Source organism: Oncorhynchus mykiss, chromosome 2 (assembly GCF_057628025.1).
Source record: "Oncorhynchus mykiss isolate SJ-2025 chromosome 2, ASM5762802v1, whole genome shotgun sequence".
NCBI classification, from domain to species: domain Eukaryota; kingdom Metazoa; phylum Chordata; class Actinopteri; order Salmoniformes; family Salmonidae; genus Oncorhynchus; species Oncorhynchus mykiss.
Window position 1 is genome coordinate 38,802,024 of NC_143023.1, and position 17,060 is coordinate 38,819,083.

The following is a 17,060-nucleotide window of genomic DNA, read 5'->3' on the forward strand; positions in this document are numbered from 1 at the left end:
TTATTGTAGGTAGGCCTATAGACACATTAGCTCAATCAATTTGTAAAAAAACAAACAAGGGAATACCCTGTCTGGCATTTTGGTTCCATTCACCTGAAAGAGAAAGGAAATAGGACCATTTTAGACATTTCACAACAATTTAGGCTGTTGCTTAAACGTTAACACAATACCTGGAAACGAATCATCACAGGTAAGTGCTATTCATGATATGTATACAACTTCTGACCTCTACATTGCTGAACTCTACAATCCATATGGCTAATCTCTACTTAATACTTTACTAATATTGATATTTTGGTTCTTACATTGACCTCTGTGGTTGAAGGATGCCTCACCTTGGCCTCTGTGAACACAGACAGCACCAGCAGGATGAAGACAGCACAGACCAGAGCTTCGTTAATGTTGAAGAGGGTTGAGTCTCTGAACAGCAAAAGTTTATCTGTGTTTATTTCAGCTAGAAGAGGATGGGTCTGAAAGGGATGTGTGCACCATGACTGCATGGGCACAAGTACAGAGATCTGTTTTACAGTCATGAGCAGTGTAAATTAACTTTAATAGGGCCTACAAATACTTGTTTTCATATTTGGCACTAGTGGGTATTTTTGTATTCTTTATTTTTTTCCATATATGCCAATAGCCTATTTAATGTCTTGTATTGTTATGTTTTGTATAGCATGCAATGGTATGTGTTCTGATGTAGGGCTAGGTGTGTGACAACTTTTGAAACAAAAGTAGACTAGTGTTTGGGTACATCATTCCATTTATATCAATGTTTGTCGATGGATGATCACAATGTCATACTTTGAATAACAATGTATCACTTTGGCTGATTCTTCACGGTGTGAAGGAGGGTGTATTTAATTCTGGAACCAGCAACGAGCCAATGAAATGTCACGATCCACGTTACCAATGGCAACGAACTCCAAACAATCATCTAGATGTAAAAGAAGAGCGAGCATAATATTCCAACCTACAGAATCTAGAGTCATTCACTTGTAAGTCATTCATAAATTCCTAGCATGACAAATAAAAGTTGATTTCGTTTATTAAGCCTATTAACTGAACCAAGTGTACACTTTCAGGACTTTTATTTTGCGTTTTTAGCTGCTATGTGCTTGCTTGTCAACCATGTCAATGTCAGCCAGGTGCTCATAAACATTGTGTTTTAAAAAAAACTTTCATTGTTGAATCACAAAATTACCTCTACACTAGTCTGCTAGCCATTTGTGCATCCCATCGACCCCAAGTGTTTTATGGACGTAAGGAGATGAGCTCACCACTTTCAATGTTGAGGAAAACCCGACGTGTGCCTCTTCCCGGGCCCATGAACCAGCAAGGGTATGTTCAAGAGAAACCAAAGTGGATCTTTTCCTATACAATAAGTATTGAAATGAGATGGATTTTCATGTTCATTTGCATTACTGATGATTGCTAATTTTTCTCAAATAGGAGAAGAGTGCCTTTCAAGGAGAATCCATTTTCAGGTATGGGATTAAGGTCTTTCAAAGACGATATTTTTCTTGAGCAAATGGCGAGGAGGCAGAACATAATTACAAATAATTTGTAGACTGCAAATTGACCACAAGAAGATATAATATTTTACTAAATCATAATAATTTCAAACCTTGCTTAGGTTGGTATACGATCACATACTGTATCTCTCTATTGTGCATGGGAATGCTTTGGAACAGATTTCCAAAATTAAAATAACTTGGAGCTGATTTGCGGGTGTTTTTACAGTCTTTTATGGCTAACAATAAAACAGTTTTAAAATAAATATCATTTTAGCATTCTTTTTTGCTCATAAAACTTGAATGGTCAAATAAAATCACCCACGCAGGCCGTCAGATGGGGAACCCTGCTATAGTCTAACTATGAGATATCCAATTATTTGAAACATATACTGCCTCTGAATACAGCTCTTTAAAAACCTGGGGTCATTCTGGTTGTGTTCTTGTCTTTTCTTTCCTTTAGAATATGAAGCTACTCTGCTGAATGATGTATCTGCTTTGAATCACCCTGCGCCTCAGGCTCAAGCCACTGATAGTGCCTGTCCTTCCAAATCAAAAGCCAAACAAAGGAAAAGCAACAGTTGTTGTATGTTTGTTTGATGTCCTTACAACTCGCCCTGTGCTGAAATATTCACAACCACAACCAATCACATTTCGACAACACTGGAAATCTCATGCATGGTTGTTAGATCAGTATGTGGTGTGCACTGACCACAAAATAATGTGTCTGATTTTCCTAATACAGCACTGTGGTCACAAATGTGGGTTTCCAAAAAGCCCGTTTGGGTTTCTGATAATGTACAGTAACATTGATACAGAGTGTTCTCAGAATCAGTAAAAAATGTATGCGTCATTGTACCTTAAGACACTTTGGGGAAAAGAACGTCTGCCGAGTGTCACACAGTAGCCTTTATTATACAGGTATTACGCTTCCTGATCTAGTGAACTCTGACTGAACCCTACAGGTGCACCCCCTAGTGATTTTGAGCTGATGTCCTCTATGATACAAAGGGTGACCCTGCTGGAGACCAAGGTGAAGACCCAAGCCCTGGACATTGACCACAAGGTGAGCCAAGTACCACACACATTCAGACAAAGAAATTACATTGTACATTACATTTGAGGTATGTAGCACACACTTATCCAGAGCGACTTCCAGTGCAATCAATGGAAAAAAACGGTAACAGCGCTTCTGTGAACACCTCCAGCGAGACAGCGTTTTGGTTAGATCTGAAATTGACCTCAACCACATCAACCTCTGTGATCCTCCGCAACAACCAATCAGAAGCATGCATTTTAAAGGAAAGCTCAACCACCGAATGCTGGTGAAGTTGCACGTACAGGATGCCTGTCACACAAGTATCATACATACATACACAAGTATCGGCATGTATGAACAGTAGCTAAATGGTGCTAATAAAGGTTTTCTAAACAAAAACAAAAACAAGAAATCTGCCAAATGTGTGAATGTTGCATCAGTATTCTGTGTTGGACCTTTGTTCGTTGTAGTTTGCATGACAATAGACTTATACTATAGTTATACTTATACTATAAGTGTGTGCTATAAGAGACTTCTCATATTTTGATTGGCAAGATACTTATTATAGTTTGTATGATGAGGTAATAAGAGACCTCCTCAAGCAGCAGCATATTTTCCAAAGTTGTTACTGGCCCAACGCTCTAACCACTAGGCTACCTGCCGCCACTCTAACAGTGGCAGCCACCCCTGTAACAGTGTAGCTAACTACTGCAATTACCCATTCAATGTTTCACCAAAAGAATATACAGCGTACAGTGCATTCGGAAAGTATTCAGAGCCCTTGACTTTTTCCACATTTTGTTACTTTACAGCCTTATTCTAAAATTGATTAAAATATTGTTTTTTCTCATCACTCTACATAATGACAAAGCAAAAACAGTTTTTAAAAAAAAATGTTTGCATAACTATTCAAACACTTTGCTATGAATTGAGGTCAGGTGCATCCTGTTTCCATTGATCATCCTTGAGATGTTTCTACATCTTGAGTGGAGTCCACCTGTGGTAAATTCAATTGATTGCACATTACTTGGAAACGTCTCACAGTTTACAGTGTATGTCAGAGCAAAAACCAAGTCATGAGGTCAAATGAATTGTCTGTAGAGCTCTGAGACAGGATTGTGTCGAGGCACAGATCTGAGGAAGGGTACCAAGAAATGTCTGCAGCAATGAAGGTCCCCAAGAACACAGTGGCCTCCGTCATTCTTAAATGTAAGAAGTTTGGAACCACCAGGGCTCTTCCTAGAGCTGGCCACCCGGCCAAACTGAGCAATCTGGGGAGAAGGGCGTTGGTCAGGGAGGTGACCAAGAACCCGATGAGCACTCTGACAGAGCTCCAGAGTTCCTCCGTGGAGATGGAAGAACCTTCCAGAAGGACAACTATCTCTGCAACACTCCACCAATCAGGCCTTTATAGTAGAGTGGCCAGACGGAAGCCACTCCTCAGTAAAAGGCACATGACAGCCGTTTGAAGTTTGTCAAAAGGCACCTAAAGGACTCGACCATGAGAAACAAGGTTCTCTGGTCTGATGAATCCAAGATGGAACTCTTTGGCCTGAATTCCAAGCGTCACTTATGGAGGAAACCTGGCACCATCCCTACGGTGAAGCATGATGGTGGCAGCATCATGCTGTGGGCGCTCAGGACTGTGAGGGCTCAGGACATCTGACTGGGTCAATGGTTCACCTAACAGGACAAAAACCCTAAGCACACAGCCAAGACATCGCAGGAGTGGCTTCGGGACAAGTCTCTGAATGTCCTTGAGTGGCCCAGCCAGAGCCCAAACTTGAACCCAATCGAACATCTCTGGAGAAACCTGAAAATAGCTGTGCAGCAACCTTCCCCATCCAACCTGACAGAGCTTGAGAGGATCTACAGAGAAGAATGGGAGAAACTCTCCAAAAACAGGTGTGCCAAGTTTGTAGCGTCATACGCAAGAAGACTCAAGGCTGCAATCGCTGCCAAATGTGCTTCAACAAAGTACTGAGTAAAGGGTCTGAATACTTATGTAAATGTATTTCAGTTACATGTTTTTAATACATTTGCTACAATTTTGCTTTGTCTTTATGGGGTATTGTGTGTAGATTGAGGGGAGAAAAGGCAATTTAATACATTTTATAATAAGGCTGTAACGTAACAAAATGTGGAAAAAGTCATGTGGTCTGAATACTTTCCGAATGCACTGTATATATTTTTCAACCCAGTACATTTATATGACTTTTCAGACTTAGATATAATACTTTTTTACAAGGCAGTTTTGATGTAGTGAACTACTTTTTCAAAGTAGTTTCAGTTAAACAAACTATATTTCTCTTAAGGGTAGCTTTACTGTAGCTCAACTTCTTCCAGTGTGAAGTAATTGGTAGCTTGGTAAACTATATTTTCAGAGTAGCTTCCCCAACTCTGAAAACGGATACTAAAAAGAGTAGTAGTCTATACACATCCGGCTAGTATTCTATGCATGAATACATGCCCAAATATTGATATATGTACAGACCAAGCTCTTGACTTGACAACATATCAATGTTTAATTTGTTATTTTCTATTTGAAGGAGAAAATAATTACAGCTCTGGAGGAGAAAATTAAGCTTCTTCAGAAGTCAAAAGGTAGTTATTTCAGCCTACCATATATGTCATACAGTTCTGGAACCACAGAGTTCCAGTCACAACACATGTAGGCCTAGTATGCATGTATTTATAGAAATACAGCTTCATGTAGGCCTAGTATTCATGTATTTATAGGAATACAGCCCCATGTAGGCCTAGTATTCATGTATTTATAGGAATACAGCCCCATGTAGGCCTAGTATGCATGTATTTATAGAAATACAGCCCCATGTAGGCCTAGTATTCATGTATTTATAGGAATACAGCCCCATGTAGGCCTAGTATGCATGTATTTATAGAAATACAGCCCCATGTAGGCCTAGTATTCATGTATTTATAGGAATACAGCCCCATGTAGGCCTAGTATGCATGTATTTATAGGAATACAGCCCCATGTAGGCCTAGTATGCATGTATTTATAGGAATACAGCCCCATGTAGGCCTTGTATTCATGTATTTATAGGAATACAGCCCCATATAGGCCTAGTATTAATGTATTTATAGAAATACAGCCCCATGTAGGCCTAGTATTCATGTATTTATAGAAATACAGCCCCATGTAGGCCTAGTATTCATGTATTTATAGGAATACAGCCCCATGTAGGCCTAGTATGCATGTATTTATAGGAATACAGCCCCATGTAGGCCTAGTATTCATGTATTTATAGGAATACAGCCCCATGTAGGCCTAGTATTCATGTGTTTATAGAAATACAGCCCCATGTAGGCCTATACAGTGTTCTCTACTTCCGTCACTGCCCTCATCTCTGTTAAGTGAAAAGAAAAGATATTAAGAGTATGGAACAAGTTGTTTGGTTAACCAAAACCATTCTGTTTCTGTGATTTTTAGAAAAAAACAGTGATAGGAGCAGAGAGGATGATCTCATAAAAACATGCCACAGGCTTCAGGGCCAGGTATCGGAGATGGAGGTAAGATCATCATCGCCATGGTAATACAACGGAGCAATGTATTTTTTTGGTCCTCATCGAACAGTTTGTTACATTGCACAGACGTAGATGGACCACACAGTATTGAAAGCCATAGAAGCACTAACCTGTGTCTGTGTGATTTACAATATATCTTAATAAGTCAGTGCATGTCCAATTTAGACTTGAACTTTTCTACTTACAGTATAACAGAGAAGTTGAGTTGTGGTGGTTGAGTCATCTCTAAGTCTGTTCTAAATAGTTTAGTTCACCTCTTTAACTGATGTCACTGCAAACTTTTCTTTAAACTCACAGTGGGTTTTTCCCCACTCAGCGGTTTCTGAACGACTACGGCATGATCTGGGTGGGGAGCGGAGAGGAGCGTGACACAGCCAGTCAACAGGAAGTAGAGGAAGCTGAGCAGACCCAGAGCTCAGAGAGAGGGGTGTGGCAACCAGGTAAAGGAACCAGGGAGTTATTAAGTGCTGAGCCTTATGCTGCAGATAGAAATCTAATTAACAGAGCTGCTAAGATTCGCTATTCTATCTGACAGGCAATCATATTCTTTCTACGTGATACATTTCTATCTGAACATGCTGTAACAGTACACCCTCCTTAACAGGCAGCCAAGTAAAACCTAATCGAATCACAACTTCAAACGGTAACTTCCAACAGTACAAAGGAGCTGCCATTGTTTCAATGCGCCAGTTAAAGTTTCACGAGCTGTGCTCAAACAGAAAATCTTAATTATGCATTCACTTAATATGGTGGCCTGTCTTTTGCAGAGACCTCTGTGGCCAGGAGGAACTTCCAGATAAACTTTGACCTGGTGCTCCAGAACATCCAGCAGTTGAACATCCTGGCTGGGGAGGGAGAGTCCTACGTCAGGGTCACGTCCAGAGGGGCACAGCTGGCCCAGCAGCACCTCATTCCACTACGGCTCTACAGCAATGGCATCTTCATGTTCAATGGGCCCTTCCGCTCTTACCAGGAAGCCAGCACACAGGTACAGATAGAGACTATATAGGGAATACTCGCTATACTCCGACTGGCTAGTCAGTACATAATCTCAGCACCCAGAACCAAATCAGCTACTGTTAAGGTTGTTACGAGAGAGTACAACACACACCAGGTAATGAAACAGACTAGATATTTGAACCAGGCATGCTTTTTGATACATTTCCATAGAAGATTCTTTGATTTCAATGTTTCGACTCTCTCTCAGATTGTAGCAGACAGAATAAGTACAGAAAGCTCAGTTCGTATATCAGTCCAATGTGTCTGACACCCTGCCGCTCATGACTTTGCAGCAGTGCATGCAAGACCTGATGGACGGATACTTCCCTTCTGAGCTACAGGACAGGTTTGCAGACGGGGTGCCCTTTCAGGTGTGTGTGTGTGCTTTGTGTGCATGCGTGAATTTCAAATGTGCTTACGGTAGGAAAACGGACTACATGGACAATGTATTTCCTGTTTGTTTTGTGGTGAGTAGTGGGACGTCCTCTTTCGGTGTACACAGGTTCACGACAGACGAGAGGAGGAATTCCAAGAGAGGCGACCGTGGGCGGAGTTCCCTGGGAAGGGGCAGGCTGTGGTTGGATGCACAGAGGGGGAGAAATTAACCGACAGCTTAGAACACGCCTACTGTACCGTCTCCCAGATACCCGGTCGGTCCCCTCTGAATCGCTTCAATTTGTTCCCAAAACAAATTATACACTTTACACTCTAGTTGAACCAACTGCAGGGGTGGAATCTCAATTGTATTTTTTGGGATTCCTCGAGTCCTCTCTCCTCGCCTCCTCCTGAACATGCATGAGATGGGGAGAAATAATTTAATTTCATATTTGAAGTTGGTTTAACTATATGTATATCACTTGAGATTCACCCCAAGCCTCTTTTGCTCTGACTTGAACATTGACTTACCCACAGGCAGAAAAATGACAATGGACCAATTCCTGAACAGGCTGCCCAAGGTGGTGGTGAAGGCTGGTAGAGTGATTGACATCAGGGACTCCGTGAAAGCCAGTCTACAGGTGAGACTGAGATCTGTTACATGTTTCAGCATATACCTGTAGATGATGGACACGCGTATACTATATGCTAGTAAATGCCTGTGTCTTGTGTTTAGGGCTCTTCTGATGCTTCAAACAGCCATGCTGTGACCCTCATAGACACACCAGAGCTACAGGCTATGAAAGAGAGGTATGCAGGTGTCTAGAAGTATTCACAATACCTTCACTTCCACCACTAGGGGGCCTTGCGGGACCTTGTGACAGAGGAGACCCTGGAAGAGGGACACACATTTGCTAATGTGGATTATGAACCTGTTCTCTCTACTCTAACTCAGGTTGGAGTTGCATGAGACTGATCCCCATAACTCGGTCCGTGATGTCACCACACTGAGGGTGAAGTCAGAGGATGGCGAGCACACCTACATCATGAAGATGCATTTCTCAGAGACCATAGGTCATCTGCGCCAGTATCTGGACAAGCACAGGTGGGTTGGGAGCCACAAAATGCTGTGCAGAGTATTTTGCCCAGGAAGTCCATCACGTTCACAGTACTTCATCTCAGTCACAGTGACTTTTGGGTCATGTTAATCTCGGACGCCCAGAACTAAAATCTTGCATTCCGCAAAAAATGGAAGAGGCAAATGGAAGGGGGAGAAAGTAAGGAACTTGTATGTCGACCCTGCATTAAATAAAAAAAGTATACCAGTTTAATTTAAGGACCCAAAAATTGACAGCTGTGCCATACAGATTGCAAAATAATTGGGAAGAGATTTTTCGATGTACCAATTCCATGGCACATGGTTTATGAACTGATACACAAAATAACACCAGATTCAAAACTTACAAGTTTTTCAATTTAAATTATACAAAATTCTTGCAACAATAGAATGTTATGTACAGTGCATTCGGAAAGTATTCAGACCCCTTGACTTTTTCCACATGGAATAATAAATAAAAAATCCTCTGCAATCTACACACCATAATGACAAAGCGAAAATAGGTTTTTGAAAATGTATTAAAAATAAAAAACATACCTTATTTACGTAAGTATTCACAGACTCTTTGCTATAAGAATCGAGGGTGCATCCTGTTTCCATTGATCAGCCTTGAGATGTTTCTAGAACTTGATTGGACATGATTGGGAAAGGCACACACCTGTCTACACTACCGGTCAAAAGTTTTAGAACACCTCCTCATTCCAGTGTTTTCTTATTTTTTTTAAACTAATTTCTACATTGTAGAATAATAATGAATACATTGAAACTATGAAATAACACACATGGAATCATGTAGTAACCAAAAAAAAGTGTTAAACAAATCAAAATATTTTTATATATTGGAGATTCTTCCAAGTAGCCACCCTTTGCAATGATGACAGCTTTGCTAATTTTCCAACCATCTTGAAGGAATTCCCACATATGCTGAGCACTTGTTGACTGCTTTTCCTTCACTCTGCAGTCCGACTCATCCCAAACCATCTCAATTTGGTTGAGGTCGGGTGATTGTGGAGGCCAGGTCATTTGATGCAGCACTCCATCGCTCTCCTTCTTGGTAAAATAATCCTTTCACAGCCTGGAGGTGTGTTGGGTCATCGTCCTGTTGAAAAACAGATGATAGACCCAAACCAGATGGGATGGAGTATCACTGCAGAATGCTGTGGTAGCCATGCTGGTTAAGTGTGCCTTGAATTATAAATAAATCACAGACAGTGTCACCAGTAAAGCACCCCCAGACCGTAACACCTCCTCCTCCATGCGATACGGTGGGAAATACACATGCAGAGATCATCCGTTCACCCACACAGCATCTCACAAAGACACGGTGGTTGGAACCAAAAATCTCCAATTTGGGGTCCAGGCCAAAGGACAGATTTCCACCGGTCTAATGTCAAGCAAGTCTCTTCTTCTTATTGGTGTCCTTTAGGAGTGGTTTCTTTGCAGTAATTTGACCATGAAGGCCTGATTCACACAGTCTCCTCTGAACAGTTGATGTTGAGATGTGTCTGTTACTTGAACTCTGTGATGCATTAATTTAGGCTGCAATTTCTGAGGCTGGTAACTAATGAACTTATGCTCTGGAGCAGAGGTAACTCTGGGTCTTCCTTTCCTGTGGCGGTCCTCATGACAGCCAGTTTCATCATAGCGCTTGATGGTTTTTGCGACTGCACTTGAAGAAACGTTCAAATTTCTTGAAATATTCTCTTTTGACTGACCTTCATGTCTTAAAGGAATGATGGAATGTCATTTATCTTTGCTTATTTGAGCTGTTCTTGCCATAATATGGACTTGGTATTTTACCAAATAGGGCTATCTTTTGTATCCCACCCCTACCTTGTCACAACACAACTGATTGGCTCAAACGCATTAAGAAGGAAAGAAATTCCTCAAATATACTTTTAACAAGGCACACCTGCTAACTGAAATGCATTCCAGGTGGCTACCTCATGAAGCTGTTTGAGAGAATGCCAAGAGTGTGCAAAGCTGTCATCATTGCAAAGGGTGGCAATTTGAAGAATTGGCTATTTGAAGAATATATTTTGATTTGTTTAACACTATTTTGGTTACTACATGATCCATGTGTTATTTCATAGTTTTGATGTCTTCACTATTATTGTACAATGTAGAAAATAGTTAAAATAAAGAAGAACCCTTGAAATGAGTAGGTGTCCAAACTTTTGACTGTTACCGTATGGCAAATAGAAATCAAAACTGGATGGTCTTCAGAGATAATGAGATGGGGTTGAGGGGAGCTGAAGGATGGTACTAAAAACAAACAATAACTAAAGGAAAATATACTGTGTCTGTAAAATGTATATAGTATGTACAGTGCCTTCGGAATGTATTCATACCCCTTGAGTTTTCCCACATTTTGTTAGGTTACAGTCTTATTCTAAAACGGATTGTTTTTGTTGTCCCTCATCAATCTGTACAAAATACCCCATAATGAAAAAGCAAAAAGGGGATAAAAAACCCAGTTGAATTTAAAAAATAAATACAATTAGATTATCACATTTACATAAGTATTCAGTCCCTTAGTACTTTGTTGAAGCATCTTTGGCAGCGATTACAGCCTTGAGTCTTCTTGGGTATGACGCTACAAACTTGGCACATCTGTATTTGGGGAGTTTCTCCCATTCTTCTCTGCAGATCCTCTCAAGCTCTGTCAGGTTGAATGGGGACCGGTTGCTGCACAGCTATTTTTAGGTCTCAAGAGATGTTCGATCGTGTTCAAGTCCGGGCTCTGGCAGGACCACTCAAGGACATTCAGAGACTTGTCCCGAAGCCACTCCTGTGTTGTCTTGGCTGTGGGCTTAGGGTCGTTGTCCTGTTGGAAGGTGAACCTTCGCCCCAGTCTGAGGTCCTGAGGTCTCTGGAGCAGGTTTTCGTCAAGGATATCTCTGTACTTTGCCCCATACATCTTTGCCTCGATCCTGACTATTCTCCCAGTCCCTGCCGCTGATAAACATCCCCACAGCATGATGCTGCCACCACCATGCTTCACCGTAGAGATGGTGCCATGTATCCTCGAAGTGATGCTTGGCATTCAGGCCAAAGAGTTGAATCTTGGTTTCATCAGACCAGATAATCTTGTTTCTCATAGTCTGAGAGTCTTTAGGTGCCTTTTACAAACTCCAAGTGTGCTGTCATGTGCCTTTTACTGAGGAATGGCTTCAGTCTGGCCACTCTACCATAAAGGCCTGATTGGTGGAGTGCTGCAGAGATGGTTTTCCTTCTGGAAGGTTCTCCCATCTCCACAGAGGAATTCTTGAGCTCTGTCAGACTGACCATTGGGTTCTAAGTCACCTCCCTGACCAACGCCCTTCTCCCCCGATTGCTCAGTTCGGCCTGGGCGGCAGGCTCTAGGGAGAGTCTTGGTGGTTCCAAACTTGTTCAATTTAAGAATGATGGAGGCCTCTGTGTTCTTGGGGACCTTCAATGCTGCAGATCTGTGCCTCGACACAATCCGGTCTCAGAGCTCTACGGACAATTCCTTGGACCTCATGGCTTGATTTTGCTGAAATGCACTGTCAACTGTGGGACCTTATATAGACAGGTGTGTGCCTTTCCAAACCATGTCCAACCAAATGAATTTACCACAGGTGGACTCCAAACAAGTTGGAGAAACATCAAGGATGATCAATGGAAACAGGATGCACCGGAGCTCAATTTCGAAAACTCGTCAGTCTATTTTTTTTCTGAATACTTATTTCCGTAACTATTCATAACAAGAATAGACTGACGAGTTTCAGAAGAAAGTTATTTGTTTCTGGCCATTTTGAGCCTGTAATCAAACCCACAAATGCTGATACAGGAGTGATGGTTGCTGATAATGGGCCTCCATATGCCTATATAGATATTCCATTAAAACAAATCAGCCGTTTCCAGCTACAAAAGTAATTTACAACATTCATGTCTACACTGTTTTTCTGATCAATTTGATGTTATTTTAAATGGACAAAAAAACGTGATTTCTTTCAAAAACAATGACATTTCTAAGTGACCCCAAACTTTAACGGTAGTATATATGTATATGTATAAATAAAAGGATAACATATACAGTACCAGTCAAAAGTTGACACCTACTCATTCAAGGGTTTTTCTTTATTTTTACTATTTTCTACATTGTAGAATAATAGTGAAGACATCAAAACTATGAAATAACACACATGGAAAAATGTAGTAACCAAAAAAAAGTGTTAAACAAATCAAAATATATTTTAGGTTCTTCAAAGTAGCCACACTGCCTTGACAGATTTGCACTCTTGTCATTCTCTAAACCATGAGGTCGTCACCTGGAGTGCATTTAAATTAACAGGTGTGCCTTGTTGAAAGTTAATTTGTGGAATTTCTTTCCTTCATAATGTATTTGAGCCAATCAATTGTGTTGTGACAAGGTAGGGGGAGTATACATAAAAGTCTGATTTATTTAAAATTCAAGGCACACTTAACCATCATGGCTACCACAGCATTCTGCAAGAATACACCATCCCGTCTGGTTCGCGCTTAGTGGACAATGGCCCAACACACCTCCAGGCTGTGTAAGGGATATTTGACCAAGGAGACTGATGCATCAGATGACCTGGTCTCCACAATCACCCGACCTCAACCCAATTGAGATGGTTTGGGATGAGTTGGACAGCAGAGTGAAGGATAAGCAGTCAACAAGTGCTCAGCATATGTGGGAACTCCTTGAAGACTGTTGGAAAAGTATTCCAGGTGAAGCTGGTTGAGAGAATGCCAAGTGTGTGCAAAGCTGTCAAAACAAAGGGTACTTTAAAGAATTTTAAATATATTTTGATGTTTAACACTTTTTTGGTTACTACATGATTCCATGTGTTATTTCATAGTTTAGATGAATTCACTATTATTCTACAATGTAAAAAATTAAGAAAAACCCTTTGAATGAGTAGGTGTCAACTTTTGATTGGTACTGTATTTCTTTAAAACAATATGGGGAAATGCAGACAATTACATTGTGGCTTTTATCAATCTATTTGCAATATTAAAGCTGATCCACCCCCTACATTTAAAAAAAATAATATATACACACACACATCTGGCATAATTGCGTCAGATGCTTGATTAAATTCTCGGGGGAGATGTGCTTGAAAAATGTACTAAACGAGGCTAGTGAAGTATCCACTCCTCTAAATGGGAATCGCGATTTGTCCAAATGATCAGTGACGAAGAATCTGCATGGCAGAACAAAGTCGCATCCCAGTCTGTTTGACATGTTATGAAAGCCCTGTCCTGTCCTATTCCATCACTATCAACTCTCTCTCCCTCACAATTTCAGGTGGACAGATGCCACAGCGTATGATATCATCAGTGCGTTCCCACAGCGCTGGTACAGTGAGGACTCTCAGACACTCCTCTCCTGTGGGCTCACTCCCAATGCTGCTCTGCTGCTCAGGACTAGGCCAGGCCCTCGTCAATGACAGAGCAACAAATCGCCCTGTCACTCTCCTCATGGTTATAAAATACTGTGTTTACTTTCATAAACATGTATATTCAGATCTGATAGGGATGTGACACTAGGGGGTGCCAACACTTACAGAACAATCCTTTTCAGGATCATCATGACATGGGAAAATCCTCATTTCCATAGGGACACTTGCATAATTATTGATGTAGATAATTCACCTTGAACCATGATTGCTTAAAAAAAAAAGTAGAGTTAAAGTAGAGTTAGCGAAATAACATTGCATGAGCAAGATACAAGACTTGCTCTCACACACACAGTATTTGTACATGGGCATGAGTTTCTTTTCATACTTTTGGGGACCAAAACAGCAGAGACGTTTAGCCTGGCGCGCCAATGATCTTAGTTGTTGCGGAAAATTGGCCCACTATGCATCTACGTCATATCGCTGACTCTACCTTTAAAATGTAAGGATTTGAATCAAAGAAAATTACAAGATCAAAGCCAACTTATTGAAAACAAACTTTATTTCTAAAATGTGTAAATACAATTAAGGATAAAAAATATATTCAATATAAACATTTACATTTTTGAAAAATATTTGACATAAGGCAAGTTTGTCTAACTTTGTTAAAGCTCAAATGAAAACACACATTAGTCTCATCTAGACAATGTTAGACATCCAAATGTCTGTCCCAACTTAGTGCCATGATGTTCGTCAACTGAAGGAAAGCATTTGATGTGACGTTCCATCAATAAATCAAACCACTGTTTTTTTTTGCTCTTCGAACACTGAAACAAACTAGATGAAAGTTAGTGTTTAATTTGATTTTGATTTGATTTTATTAGGATCTCTTTTAGTCCCCATTTGGACTAATCTTCCAAGGGTCCTTAACATTAAAATACAATTTATAATACAAACACACTTTCACATATAACACACTATTACAAACATACATAATACACTAGCATAATGACCCAATAAATACTCAATCTAAAAATATTGATTCTTCATCTACTATAGTCCCACAACATTTCTATATACTATATTTACATTGTTTTTAAATAATGTTTAAACTTATATATTGAAAGGTTTCTAGTTTGCTCAGTTAATTTATTCAATTTCTTTATTGCTCTAAATCGAAATGTTATTTTGCCCATTTCTTTTTTCTGTCTGGATAACGCATAGATGGTGGACAATCTATTCCTAGTATTTACGGAATGTCTGTCTCTTACCAACTGAATACCATTGTGAATAGAACTTGGCCGTTTTAAATGATGTATATTATAAAATAAGATAAGCATATTTTTTTCAATTATCTTGTCGATTGATGACCAACCAAGAACACTGCGCATGACTGCAACAGAAGAACCATATCTCCGCCTTAAAACAATCCTTGCTGCTTTATTCTGTGCATTCTGCAGCCTCCTAACTTCACTTGATGATGTATTTCCCCAGACCACCGAACAATAGTTCACTTGACTTTCAACCAACGTCTGTGTTATTTGCTGAAGGATTTTCCCTGGTAAATATTTAGCTATCCTTCTGATTATGCATGCTGTTTTAATATTTTTTTTTTTACATAGATTAGTTATTTGAAACGACCATGATAAGCAGTTGTCTATCTGCACTCCCAGTAGTTTGGTTTCTGCCACTTCTTCAATTTGTACTCCTCCCATACTTAATTGTATCCCATGCTGTTTTGGCCTTTTCCTAGTTGAACAGACCAACATAACTTTGGTTTTCTTGGTGTTTAAAGCAAGTTTGTTTTGGCAAACCCATTTCCTGATAATCTCCAAATCTCCTTGCAAAGCTTGCTGTACCTGTTGAACCGATTGTCTTGCTGCATAAATTGTAGTATCATCTGCAAATATAGTAGCTTGAGTTTCAACCAAGGCATAGGGAAGGTCGTTGGTATATATTAAGTGGAGAAGTGGCCCAAGGCAGCTGCCCTGCGGTATTCCACAGTTTAACACATTAGGGGAAGAAAATTAACCATTGATATAGGTAGACTGTTTCCTGTCAGTTAGATATGACTGTACCCAATTCAATGCTACCTCCTTAAAACCATAACGCATTAATTTCATGATCCACTAAATCAAATGCTGCACTGAAATTTAAAAATAGTACACCTACAAACCTGCCATTTTCCATAGCATTGAGCCACTGGTCAGTCATGTCAACCAATGCAGTGGTAGTGGAATGGTTTTTGCGATAAGCATGCTGATTGGCTGTAATCAGATCATTCTTTTCCATATACTCCCACATTTGTCTACTCACAATACCCTCCAATATCTTACTGAGTAGACTAATTGGTCGACTATTGGCAGGAGTAATGGGTTCTTTGCAGTCTTTCGGAATAGGACACAGTTTCGCATGCTGCCATACATTTGCAAACAACCCCTTTTCCAGTGACCGATTAAATATGTATCTCAGTGGAACTGCATTCTGGGGAGCAGCACAGCGAAGCAAAAAATTGTCCATAAGACCATAACCTGTAGATTTACCATCAGTGTTTAGTCATGTCGCACATTTTTTTTTTTTCATGGCCAAATACTGCCATCCATTAGTTAAGTTATTAACTTGGAACCAAAACATTTCTCGCTATTAGATGGAAATAAAATAATACTATCAACACGGATAGCAGAGACATTTTGCTCGTACAGATATGGGCACCAAAGTGAACACAGTGTATCAGGACAAAGTAGGCACAGGGACTCACCTGTTAAAATACAGTATGTTGCTCTGTAAGACAGACCCTTACCAACAAACCAGTACCACAAAGAGTGTTAAGGAGTGTGTAAAATGGCTTCAGTCCTCATTGCCACGAACCGTTATCCCCAAAACTAGCTGTGAGGGAGATATCTTCTTCTTAGAGAACAACCCACAAAGAAATGTTTCAGGAATGTATTGAGTTGCTCTGTTGGCTTGAAACACTAAAATAAGTAAAGTTTTGAGAAAGAAAGCCACTAGCAAATTTTACTGGTGACGACAGCAAAAGCGCAGAACCTTAACAGTTTTGATCTACAGATTGATCATCAAAG

General features: G+C 40.2%; 1 protein-coding gene across 2 annotated transcripts; it reads left to right on the top strand.

Annotated features, from left to right (window-relative positions):
• The first annotated feature begins 807 nt into the window (after positions 1-807).
• On the top strand, positions 808-14,095 carry ubxn11 (UBX domain protein 11). Of its 2 annotated transcripts, XM_021562244.3 has the most exons (15): positions 808-995; positions 1,213-1,338; positions 1,450-1,484; positions 1,975-2,097; positions 2,477-2,577; positions 5,100-5,154; positions 6,005-6,084; positions 6,416-6,539; positions 6,867-7,087; positions 7,392-7,469; positions 7,601-7,748; positions 8,011-8,114; positions 8,210-8,283; positions 8,429-8,578; positions 13,890-14,095. In XM_021562244.3, the coding sequence occupies exons 1-15, from the start codon at positions 889-891 to the stop codon at positions 14,029-14,031; spliced, it is 1,668 nt and encodes a 555-aa protein (XP_021417919.2). In that variant the 5' UTR covers positions 808-888; the 3' UTR covers positions 14,032-14,095. The 2 variants fall into 2 exon arrangements, with proteins under 2 accessions (XP_021417919.2, XP_021417927.2); XM_021562252.3 differs by lacking the exon at positions 808-995 and having other exon boundaries at positions 1,077-1,338.
• The last annotated feature ends 2,965 nt before the right edge of the window (positions 14,096-17,060 follow it).